Here is a 12,435-nt window from a genome sequence, read left to right on the forward strand (position 1 = left end):
CCCCCCCCCCCCATTGACGCTCTGGGCCCCTGTCCTGCAGATGGTGCAGTCCCTGGGCTTTGCCATTTACCGCGCGCTGGACTGGGGCCTGGACGACAGCCAGGAGCGAGAGCTGAGCCCACAGCTGGAGCGGCTCATCGACCTCATGGCCAACAACGACTGTGAGGACGGCGGCTGCGGGGCTGCGGATGAAGGCTACGGGGGCCCGGAGGAGGAAGAGGAGGCGGAGGGCGGCCCCCGCGCCGTGCGCACCTTCGCCCAGGCCATGCGGCTCTGTGCGGCGCGCCTGACGGACCCGCGGGGCGCCCAGGCGCACTACCAGGCCGTGTGCCGCGCCCTCTTCGTGGAGACGTTGGAGCTGCGGGCCTTCCTGGCCAGGGTCCGGGAGGCCAAGGAGGTGACTGGGAGAGCACGTGCTAAGGAGGGGCGGGGGGCGAGGGGGGGGGCTTCCCGTGGGGGGGCTCCCTGAAGGCCAGGGGTGGAGCAGGTGGAGGGGCAGCGGGGCACGAGCCAGTGGCCTCCCCAGGTGGTGCGCAAGTGGGAGGAATCACAGGAAAGCGGGAAGAGGCCACCGAGGTACCTTTGTGGCCCTCTTCACCCCCCCCGGGGCCCCCCCCCCCCCCAATGCACCGGTCCCTCTGTCTCTCCAAAGGAAGTGGAAGTCCTCAGTGCAGGACTCTGAATAAACTGGCCTCACTGTCTGCACTCAGTGTGGGCACCGTCCTAGATGCTCTGCAGGTTTTAACTCAACCCTCACACCTACTTCGTAACCGGTTTCGCACAGGAAGGGGCTAAGGCTCAGAGACGTTAAGGAACCTGCACCCAGCCTCTGGCCCCGGGCCCTTCTTCCTGTTGCCTCCTCATGTTTATATCTTCCCATGGGGCTGGCTGTCCTCCCCTGTGCTGGTTTCTTCTGGAAACGGGTGCTAACTGGCACCACTTCCTGTAGCTCAGTGCACCCAGGTGTTTGGAGTTTGGGGGAGGTAGGAAGTTCAGTGACAGTTGCCTTTTGCAGATAAGCAAACGGAGGCTCTGAAAGGTGTCCCCTTGTCCCAAGCCAGAGCTAGTACAGGCAGAGCTGGGGTCTCCCCAGGCCTGTCCTGTCTCTTCGTGGTCTCAGAATTAGTAGCTGACAGTCTTTCTTCAACTTTCCAGCTTTCCCCTTGGTGGGACCTGACCTGTTTCCTCGAAGCAGGGGTCTTGGCACAGGGACTCCTGCCTTCCATCAGCAGTCACGAATGAGAAACTGCAGACTTTGTAGAGGTCAGGGCAATGGCAGAAGCTTTTTGAAATTGACTGATGCTGGTCCCTGGTTCCACCCTGACCAACTTCCCCGAAGCTCTGGGCCTGAGTAGGTTCTCAGGATTGTTCTGATTCATGGGGCCTGGGACCCAGCCTGGGACAAGTCAGAGATGTGCTTGCACCACTGGGCCCTTATCTGCAGCCCAGTTGATGGCCCAAGGGTGGGTAGTTCCTCTGCCCACTCCCCATCTCCCCTCCCCACTCCTCCTTGGCATCTTGGAGATGTTCTTCTTCTTCTTTTTTTTTTTTTAAGTTTATTTATTTTTGACAGAGAGAGGGAGCATGAGTTAGGGAGGGGCAGAGAGAGAGGGAGACACAGAATCTGAAACAGGCTCCAGGCTCCGAGCTGTCAACACAGAGCCTGACGCGGGGCTCAAGCCCATGAACCATGAGATCGTGACCTGAGCCTAAGTCGGAGGTTTAACCGACTGAGCCACCCAGGCACCCCTTGGAGATGTTCTTCTAATGCACCAATTAGTGGATGGGTCTTTTTTTTTAAACGTTTGTTTATTTTTGAGAGGGAGGGAGAGAGAAAGAGTGCGAGCGGGGGAGGGGCAGAAAAAGAGGGAGACACAGAATCCGAAGCAGCTCCAGGCTCTGAGCTGTCAGCACAGAGCCCAATGTGGAGCTCAAACCCACAAACAGAGATCACGACCGAGCTGAAGTTAAGACGCTTAACCGACTGAGCCACCCAAGCACCCCCGGATGGGTCTTAATGCTTTTGTCTTTCTTGCTCTGAAGTCACCTGCTCTGTTGCTAAGATCAATTCCTTATGCAGACAATAGAAGCTCTTTCTTTAGCAGGAGCAAACATCTCTAGACTTCCAAGTAATTGACCCAGGAGATGTCCAGGGAGTTGGTAGTGACGGGGAGTGAGAGGAGGGTCTGTCGGTGGGACACATGTGGGCTGGCATTTTAGGAAGAAACGGCCTGTTCAGGGACGGGGGTAGAAACTCCAGGAGGGATGAGAGTCCCACCCTTCATGCCCTTTGCCACAGGGACTGCCACATCACGCACAGGTCTATTTTTAGAATTACACACCTTGTGCCGCTCTGAGACTTGGCAGCATTTTCTAGAGCTTCCCAAAGCAGTTTAGCAAGTAGCTTGGGGTGAAAGCCAGGGTAACCGGTTCTGTCTTAGTTGGGGGGATGGGGTGGGAGCTGTGTGCTAAAGGGTAGATGCTTCTCTAGGCTAGGAGAGTTGGTGAGGACAGAGGCTCCAGCTGCTGCCAAGACCCAGGACAATGAAGGCAGTGAATGTAGCAGCTTCCCAAATTTTCAGCACAGAACAGTTACCTGACAACCCTTGATGTCCTTCTTTGGCCCTCACCACGATGGCGGCATTTCCCCCACGTCATTAAATACGTACCCATGTCTGTTTCCCAGGACTTGCTGAGTAACTCACCCTCTTACCCTTATACCCATCCATCCACCCATTCAGCTGTGCGTCCACACACCCACTCGTCTATCCAGCCATCCATTCATTCTTTCAACCGTTATTTAAGACTTAGCGTCCATCATGCTGTGCTAGGAGCAGGAATAGTAAGGTGAGAAAAAACCAGAAACATAAACAAGGTTCTGGCCTTCTGGAGCCAATAGTACAGACAACAGTCAAAGAAACAGATAAATGTAAAACTCCAGCTGGGATCACGTGTCGAGAAGCGACCGTGGTGTTCTAAGAGGGTGGATGTGTATGTGCCCTGGGAGCTGGATCTGAAGGAAGACTGGGAACACTTCACGGATGGGGGAGGACAGGGCTTTCCCCTGCGTCCGCCATCTCTGGAGGACACAGTGCCTCGCTGGGCTGTGTGGATCAGGTGAGAGAAGGGTGCAGGTTCTTTTGCAAACCAGAAAGTTCTATGTGGGTGCCAGGCGAGTGTTCTACTCTCACCCTCACCCTTGCCCAGGAGAAGCTGCCAGAGACAGCTGATGGGATACCAAGTGTCCCATGTGGTTCCAAAGCTAATGGCTTGGTTTCTCTAGATCCTTCTGAGCCCAAAGCCTTGGCCAAAATGGCCGCTTGTCCCTTTTCCAGCTGGTGGAATAGTAGTGCATTGGGAAGGAAATGTCCCCAGACGGACAGACCAGCAGGGGCCCATATCCCCGGGGCTATCATTCTCTTACCTTCTCTTGGACGCGCAGATGCTGCAGAAGCTTCGGGACGATGAACTGCAGGTAGAGAAGCCTCTGGCGGAGCTTGACAACCTGGGACACACAGACTGGGTAAGATGTGGCTCCGCTCCTGACCCGGAGCCCTGGGCTCAGCCCCCACACCCCAGGGTCTGTGCCTGGAGGGCCTGGGGCAGCCCTGCTGGCGCTAAGGGCCGTTTTTGTCTTCTCGGGGGCCCAGGCCCGGCTGTGGGTCCAGCTCATGCGGGAGCTCCGCCACGGAGTGAAGCTGAAGAAGGTGCAGGAGCGAGAGTTCAACCCCTTGCCCACCGAGTTCCAGCTCACCCCCTTCGAGATGTTGATGCAGGACATCCGCGCCAGGAACTATAAGCTGCGCAAGGTCATGGTGAGCTGGTGGGGGAGGGGCCTGCCAGCGGCCTTCTGCCCACTTGTGGCTACTGAGCCGGGTGTTCAAATGTGCACAGGCGGACGTGGCCCTTATTCCCATAACTCACTGGGCACAGTGTGGCGTCAGGGACACAGGGAGGGACAAGGGCAGGGAGGGAGAGGGGATGCATGGAGGGTTCCAGAGGACCAGCGGCAGGAGTTGAGGCTGCGAGTTGCCCCATCTTATGTTTACACGGCTCTTGCCTCATGCTGGCTGCACTCGACAAATTAAAAAACTTTTTTTAACGTTTATTATTTACTTTTGAGAGAGAGAGAGAGCAGGGGAGGGGCACAAAGAGAGGCAGACGCAGAATCCGAAGCAGGCTCCAGGCTCTGAGCTGTCAGCACAGAGCCTGACGCGGGGCTTGAACCCACGAACCATGAGATCGTGACCCGAGCCGAAGTCAGACGCTTAGCTGACTGAGCCTCCCAGGCACCCCTCACTTGACAAATTCTCAATGTGCCAGTTATTCCATTCTTTGACGACCCTGTCTGGGGTGTCACTGGCCTTCATTTCCACGTGAAGAATGGAACACGGTGGTGCCACTGCTGCCCTTACGCCGGCCACGCAGCCCCTGAGGGGAGGGCTGGCGTGAGGCCCTGGCCCTGCTCAGGGCTGAGGGAGCCCTCCCACGGCCCCAGCCCATGTGGGTATCAAGCCCTTAGCCTTGGTCTTCTCCCCATCCTCCCCAACAGGTCGATGGAGATATCCCTCCCAGGGTGAAGAAGGATGCCCATGAACTCATCCTGGACTTCATCCGCTCCCGGCCTCCGCTGAAACAGGTACCAGCTGTGCGTGGCCTCCACTCTTGGCCTCCCCTCCCCCGGGGCAGAGTGGAGTCTCCACTGAGGGAGGCGCTGGCAGGCCGGTCCCGAGATGGACCTGCCCCAAGAGCACATAGGGCACCTTCCCGTCTGCCCCCTGCTAGCCGGCTACTGATAGGCGTGGCCGTATCACAGGGTTCCTCCCCGCTCCATTGTGTCCGTGCCACCCCCTTCCCTCACAGAGCCGTACTCCCTCCAGGTCTCAGAGAGAAGGCTTCGCCCCTTACCCCAAAAGCAGAGGACCCTGCATGAGAAGATCCTGGAGGAGATCAAGCAGGAGCGGAGGCTGCGCCCGGTGGGGGCCGAGCGCTGGCGTGGCCGGGGTGAGCATGGGATGCCTCCCCCGCCTCCCCCCTCCCCCCTCCCCCCCCCTCACTGTCCTGTCCTGCCCTACCTCCCTGCCTCCCCCAGGGTTTGGCTCTCTGCCCTGCATCCTCAATGCCTGTTCTGGGGACACCAAGTCCCCTTCCTGCATCAACCTGTCTGTCATGGACGCCGGGAACAACACCCAACGCCCACGGCCCCGGGTCCTGCTCAAGGCGCCCACCTTGGCTGAGATGGAGGAGATGAACACATCTGAGGTCAGAGCCCACAGAGTCCTGGAAAGAGGCCAGGGAGGAGGAGGAGGAGGGCAAGTGAGAAGGGCTGAGGGCAGCACTCTTCTTTGGAGCTGCCGTCCTGCTGTGGGGCTGGGTCTGTCCCGAGAGCAAACATGGTGGGACTTGGGAACACTTCCCCATCTTGGTGGCTCAGACGGGTGACTGGAACGGTGGCCTTGGGCCACCTATTCCCATAGTGCAAAAAGGGCTGGAATGGGCGTGTTTCATCATCTTGGGGCTGGGAAGCTGAGCAGCCCCCTGGCTGATGTGAAAAGCCGGTGTGTCTCATTGTGGCCCTCTGTCATCCCCTCACTGCCCGCTGAGCTCAGGGAGACCTAGGGCAGTAGCTCTCTTGGTGGGCCGCACCTGACACCAGAGCTGTCACCTTCAGGACTTTCCACAGGCCTCAGCGAAGGGGTTGGTTTTCGAGGTACTTGCCTTCCACTATGCTAGAGGGTAGTCAGGCTGGGCAGTGAGTAGAGGATGACCCCATGGGCTCAGTGGGTCCAGCAGCACCCCCTGTGTCCTATGCCTCAGTCCAGGGACAGGCAGGAGGCGCTGGTGGTCAGGGCTGGGTCTGGTGTGTCCACAGGAGGAAGAGTCTCCGTGTGGGGAGGTGACACTGAAGCGGGACCGCTCTTTCTCGGAGCATGACCTGGTCCAGCTCCGGAGCGAAGTGGCCTCTGGCCTGCAGCCAGGCACTCAGCCCCAAGGAGGGTTGGAATCGTCCCGGCCCCGCACGGGCAGCATGCACGCCTGGAGGCCAAGCACCCAGGAGCAGGGCAAGTGGTGGCTCTCACCCCCTTCTCCCTTGACTCTATTCTGTGGGCACCATGTCCTGGCCTGGTCCCATTGTCTTCCTGAGGAGGCAGCATCCAGAGGGTATAGGGAGGTCATACCTGCAGGAAGGGTGTTTAAAGTTCAAGCCCGGACTTACCTCATTGCCTCAGGCAGGCATCCCCCACTTTCTTAACTTGAAAACTTTCTTATTAAATCAGCAACCCACATTTATTATAAAAACACTTTTTAAAAAAGTTTAAAACATTCGCATGACTCTAGTACTCAGGGATCATTACTAGTAATATATTGGTATATGAAAAGAAAATTGGACGGATGGAGGATGGGTGGATGGATGGATGGGTAGACAAATAGCTAGGTGGACAGATAGATGGTTGACAGATCCTTCTAGTCTTTTTTTTTCTGATCGGTGAAAACTTGTCCGCAGTGAGCCAGACGGGCCGTGCCACACACACCACTCCAGAACCTGACTTGTCACTTTGTTTCCCTGTTCAGCACAGAGGACAGAAAACTCCTACTGGCCACACAGGGTCAGTTCGTCCCACTGTTGAAGGGCTGTGCTCCGCAACGTGCCGACGGGACATGGGGTTATCTTCCCCCATCCACTGTTTCCTACTATACGTGGCCAGGCCACCCTTTCTGCTCCCAGCGTCATCTTGAGCCCCCCTGTTCTCTTGCCAGTGTCAAGGCGGTCCAGCTCGGTAGCTGATGCACTTTCTGGAGTGAAGAGGTCCAGGCCAGGCCAATTCCGTACTTCACTGTCCTTGTCCCCCCACAAGTGTCCTGAAGACTCAGAGCTGCCTCTCTCTCTGCGTGAAGTGCAGCGAGTGGCACTAGTGACGTCTTCCTGCGTGACTGCTGCCATCTGCCTTCACTTTTGGCAGCCATGCGGCTCCTGATGTTGGCTCGTTCACCGGGATAAGATAAGGGGCCCCTGCAGGTGTCCCTTGAGCCTGCCACACTGACGTGCTCTCTACATGACCTTCTCCTTGATTACTGCCCCCGTGGCCCCCTACTGCTTGACCCGCCGTCTCCATCACCCCCTGGGCACAGCCCTCCCACACAGTTTCTGCCTGGTTGTCCTGACGGGGCTCCTGTGCTCTTACTCTAGGTTCCTTCCCTGTAAGTGTCCAGGTCCAGCCTGACCCTAGCTCTCTACCACACAGTGACCTGGGCTCAGCAGAGGACCGGCCGGAGGCTTCTGCAGCCCCAGACACCAATCATCTGTGGCTGGTGAGTGGATGGAGGCATTGTCGTCCAGGGTGCTGGGTGGGGGCGCCTCTTGGGCCCTTATCCTCACCTCTCCCCTGGACAGGGCCCAGCAGGGGTGGGGCAGTTCCTTCCGTGGGTGTGGCTAGGTCTGCTCCAGAGCCACCAAATCTGAGGTTGGTCTTTGCTGCTCCCTTCTGGGACTTCTGGGAACTGCAGCCCCGAGGCCAAAGACAGGACCTTGCTAAGGGGACTGGGGACATCTGAAGTTCTTAGTTCCCTGTGGGGGTTAGGACAGATGAGAGACCGGAGCTCTGTGCCCGAAGGCAGCGAGATGTGACAGCATCTTTTAGGGTCATGACTCTGGCACTACGCTGCTTACCCTCTGCATCTGGGCTTTCTCAGCGGTGGGTTTTATCTGCCTTGTAACTGGGAGGAGCTAACACCTGCTGGTATTTTGAGCCCCGCCCCCCTCCTTGGACCTGAGCCTTGGTGTATGCTTTTATCAGACGGATGACAGGTGAAGTGCCTGGTGAGCACAGGGCATCCGGATGTCAACAATGTCGTTACCATCATTTCCTTGAAGTTTTGTCAAGAGGCTTAAATGAGAACACACGTTAAAATTGCCTTGAAAAGTGCCCTAAAAATATAAGGTAGTGTTACCACCGATACTCCCTAACCAAGTTCTGTATCATCTACTGCTGCATTAAAAATTACCCCAGAATTGGGGCGCCTGGGTGGCGCAGTCGGTTAAGCGTCCGACTTCAGCCAGGTCACGATCTCGCGGTCCGTGAGTTCGAGCCCCGCGTCGGGCTCTGGGCTGACGGCTCAGAGCCTGGAGCCTGTTTCCGATTCTGTGTCTCCCTCTCTCTCTGCCCCTCCCCCGTTCATGCTCTGTCTCTCTCTGTCCCAAAAATAAATAAAAAAAAAAAAAAGTTGAAAAAAAAAAAAAAAGAAGAAAAGAAAAAAAATAAATAAAAATTACCCCAGAACTTAAAACTGTAGACAACAAACACTTATTATCTCACACAGCTTCTGAGGGTTAGAAATCCAGAAGTGGCTCGGCTGGGCGGCCTGGTTCAGGGCCTCCCCGCAGGGGGCTCTTGGAAGGTGGCTTCTCCTGTGGCTGTTGCCGGCAGGCCGAGCTTCCCCTGCACGTGGACCTCTTCACAGGGCTCTCAGGTGTCCTCACAGCATGGGGGCTGGCTTCCCCCAGAGCTGGTGGTCTGAGAAACAGCAAGGCAGAAGCCAGTGTCTTTACGACCAAGTCTCAGAAGTGACTCATTGTTATCTCCAGCTTTCTCTGTTCATTAGAAGTGAGTCACTGAGTACATCCTCAGGGGAGGGGGATTAAGGCCCACTTTTCTTTATTTTTTTGTGGGAGGAACGAGGGCCACGTTTTTTAGTTGCTCATTTCTCGCATTGGAAGCATTCCTTGACGACCTGCTTGGCCCGAGACTCTTTGCCGTAGTCCTTAACCACCACACAACTACAACCAACCACCGTACGGGGTTTTTCCTGTCACTTTTACAGAGGCCGACCCACTCGCCTCGCGTCTTGTCGTCATCACCAGTAATTAGGTTGACCTGGTGCTCAGCACGAGGTGCCTCCGCCGCGTGGACACTCACAGATGGGTGTGGTCCTCGTGTGAGGCTTTGGCAGCTCCTCAGAGTCCACTTGCTGGGTCACCATGGGTGAGGGCGGTCTTCAGCCCCTCTTGTAAAGCAGCGATGCCTCCCTCGGCCATGGCGGTGGGTACGGGTGGGGCTGAATCGTGAGTGCGCTCAAGCCCCTGCTTAACTCAGGGCGGCAGGGAAAGAGGAAGGCCGCTCCTTGAAGGGAAGTCAAGGAATTGGGGGACACGGATGTATTCCTTTAATTAAGTATTCAGGGTGGGGAGGCCCATTTTAAAATGGCAAGTCCCATAAGTGTATTTTTTTTTTAAGTTTCTTTCTTTATTTTGAGAGAGAGAGGGGGAGAGAGAATCCCAAGCAGGCTCCACGTTGTCAGCATGGAGCCTGACACGGAGCTTGAACCCACGGACCGTGAGATCATGACCTGAGCCGAAACCAAGAGTCGGACATTTAACTAACTGAGCCACCAAGGCACCCCCCATAAGTGTACTCTTTTTTTATTTTTTGACGTCTCTTCATTTTTGAGAGACAGAGACAGAGCATGAGCGGGGAAGGGGCAGAGAGAGGGAGACACAGAATCTGAAACAGGCTACAGGCTCTGAGCCGTCAGCACAGAGCCCGATGCGGGGCTCCAACCCACGGACTGTGAGATCATGACCTGAGCTGAAGTCGGATGCTCAACTGACTGAGCCACCCAGGTGCTCCACTCTTACTTTTTTTAAATGTTTATTTATTTTTGAGAGAGAGAGAGTACATGAAGGAGGGGCAGAGAGAGAGAGAGAGAGAGAAGGAGACAGAGGATCCAAAGCGGGCTCTCTGCTGACAACAGAGCCTGACGCGGGGCTCAAACCCATGAAACCGTGAGATCATGGCCTGAGCCAAAGTCAGACGCTTAATTGACCGAGCCTCCCAGGCACCCCCATAAGTGTCTTCTTAGCACAGATGTCAGGAGTGCTTTCTGAGACGTTTGGCTGTCAGACCTCATGTAACCTCCACACCCATCTCGGCCCTGAACACGTACTCACGGCCAATCTGATGAGCAACCTGCTGGTCTCCGCTCCCAACAGGAGCAACCCTAAATAGGATAATCCACCAGCAATGTGAAAGAAACAAACCACGCATCCCAACCCCCATCTCTGTGACCCCCTCGTGGGGGGCCGCCCCTCACGATGCCTCATCTCCATAGCTAATAATTTGGGGTGCCGGGCGTGGCGCTAAGGACTTTGTGTGTTATCTCAATGAAGCTGGAAGACACCCCACTTTATAGGAGAGGAGCTGAGCAACCCCTCCGGAGGGTGGGCAGAACGAGGCACAGTCACTGTGGTGGCCCAAAGGGGTAGGTGGCTGTGACAGGCGGGACACATACCACCTACAGATGGGCAGGCTTGGTGGTGAGCACCGAGTCAGGCAGCATGCAGGAGGCACCTAGGGCCTTCAGCCGCCAGGGGAGAGAGAGCTCTGTGGTGAAGGCCTTCAGAAGGAGAAGAGGTGGGCCTGGGGCCTCTGGATGGTTGCGACCGGTGGTGTTGTGTGTTTGCAGGTGGGGAACGAGGTGGGAGGCAGATGTTTCTGGTCTGGAGAGCACCGTGAACAGAGGTGGGGATGCTAGAGGGATGTGGTCATCAGCAGGCTGGGTGCGGACCGGGTGACGGGAGTAGCGTGTGTGGGTCCCAGCAGTAGATGAGCTGAAGGCTGGGGTGTTTTAGGAAGTTGCTAGGTTTGGGTAGACTGAGGCCAGGAAGATTCCAGAGTCCTCAGAGAAGAGAGACCCTTATGGACAGACTCCTGAAAGGCCTCGTCCCTCAAGGCCTCAGGAGCACTGACCCCTTGACCCTTTTATCCCCAGGAGTTCAGCCACCCCGTGGAGAGCCTTGCTCTGACCGTGGAGGAAGTGATGGATGTACGCCGTGTGCTGGTGAAGGCTGAGATGGAGAAGTTCCTGCAGAACAAGGAGCTCGTCAGCAGTCTCAGGAAGGGGAAGGTGAGGTGGCCCGGACCCAGCTGCTCCCTCAGCAGGCAGGAGCCCTGGGTTGAGGGCGGGCCAGGCAGCCTGGACCCTGGATTGCTCCCTCACCACGCAGGACTAACTCATCTGGTCCTTCGCTTACAGATTTGTTGCTGTTGCCGAGCCAAGTTCCCGCTGTTCTCCTGGCCATCCACCTGTCTCTTCTGCAAGAGGTAAGCCTGTGTAAGCACCTTGGCTGTGAGTAACACGGGAGGAGCAGTAAGGTTTCTAAGCCAGCACTGTCCGGTAGAATTTCCTGTGATTGTGGGGATGTTTCTTCATGCACTGTGGCTAGTGCAACTACAGAACACTAATTTCTCATTCTTAAGTTCATGTTAATAGCTAAGGGGCTTCCAGCTTCCATTTTCAGCCAAGGTAGGGTAACAGGCATCAGAACAGGCACCTTCCACCTGAAACAACCAAAAATACCCATAAAAAGTAAAAAACCCAAAGAACAGGAAACAACTGTTTTCAAGATCTTGACTATCGGGCAACCGCAGGAAGGAGACAGGTGAGCCCAGTGATGGCCTCAATTGCCTGGAGTTTCTAGGTCACAGCCCAGAGGCCACTCAGCTCCTTGACTGGAGGAAGTAAAGCTGAGAAGCCAGAGGGACCAAGGCAGCCGGAGGTCTTAGTGCAGATTTCCAGCCGGGGGAGAGCTGTCCCCAGGGCAAGCCTCGGGCCTGCAGGAGATTGTCCTGGAGTGTTCAGTAGGGGACCAATCAGCACATACAAGCAAAGGAAGCTCCTGAAGGCTGGGAAAGAATCATCCTGAAGCAGGTACTGGCAGACTCCGGCCCCCAGGCCAAATCTGGCCTACTCCTTGCCTTGTGAATAAAGTTTTATTGGAACAAAGCCACACCCATTTGTTTATTATTCATTTAGCCATATCCAAAATGTTTGCTCTGTGACCCTTTACAGAAAAAGCGTACTGACCCTGTGCTAAAGCTTTCAAGGAACAGTACTAGGAATAGTGTGTGTTCCCACCAGCCATGGTGGAAATGTTGTAATTCACGAACCATTGAAGGTCTTGTTCCACTAGTGGGGAATAAGTGCCCCCAGACTGAGCATTGTTCCAAACCTAAAAGTTCATAAAAGCAAGACCTGGAAATAGTTTGGAAAGGACCAAACTATTCCTAACTATCTTATCCAGCACTCAGCAAGAGAAAATGTCTAGCATCCAATCAAAGATTATCAGGCATGTCAAGAAGCAAGAAAATACGACCCATGATAGAAAAATCAGTCAAAATCGCCCAGAACTGGGGCACCTGGGTGGCTCAGTTGGTTGAGCATCCGACTCTTGATTTCAGCTCAGGTTGTGATCTCACAGTTTATGGGATCCAGCCCTGCACTGGGCTCCGTGCTGAGTGTGGAGCTTGGTTGGGATTCTCTCTCTCCCCCTCTGCCCCTCCCTTCCTTGCTCACATGCACGTATATGCTCACTCTCTCTCACTATTTAAAAAAAGAAAGAAAGAAAGAAAGAAAGAAAGAAAGAAAGAAAGAAAGAAA

The 12,435-nt window shown here is 55.5% G+C and overlaps 1 protein-coding gene across 2 annotated transcripts in view; it reads left to right on the plus strand.

Annotated features, from left to right (window-relative positions):
* Positions 1–12,435, plus strand: part of SPIRE2 (spire type actin nucleation factor 2) — a 22,077-nt gene that overhangs the window by 5,083 nt on the left and 4,559 nt on the right. For both annotated transcript variants that reach the window (XM_040443392.1, XM_040443391.1), the window contains exons 2-11: positions 41–397; positions 3,443–3,523; positions 3,651–3,815; positions 4,553–4,639; positions 4,881–5,004; positions 5,093–5,262; positions 5,873–6,062; positions 7,190–7,311; positions 10,768–10,902; positions 11,032–11,099. In XM_040443392.1, coding sequence (XP_040299326.1) covers positions 41–397; positions 3,443–3,523; positions 3,651–3,815; positions 4,553–4,639; positions 4,881–5,004; positions 5,093–5,262; positions 5,873–6,062; positions 7,190–7,311; positions 10,768–10,902; positions 11,032–11,099 — 1,499 coding nt within the window. The remainder of the gene's footprint in view (positions 1–40; positions 398–3,442; positions 3,524–3,650; positions 3,816–4,552; positions 4,640–4,880; positions 5,005–5,092; positions 5,263–5,872; positions 6,063–7,189; positions 7,312–10,767; positions 10,903–11,031; positions 11,100–12,435) is intronic.

Source organism: Herpailurus yagouaroundi, unplaced genomic scaffold (assembly GCF_014898765.1).
Source record: "Herpailurus yagouaroundi ecotype Mexico unplaced genomic scaffold, PumYag 190, whole genome shotgun sequence".
In the NCBI taxonomy this organism is placed as follows: Eukaryota; Metazoa; Chordata; class Mammalia; order Carnivora; family Felidae; genus Herpailurus; species Herpailurus yagouaroundi.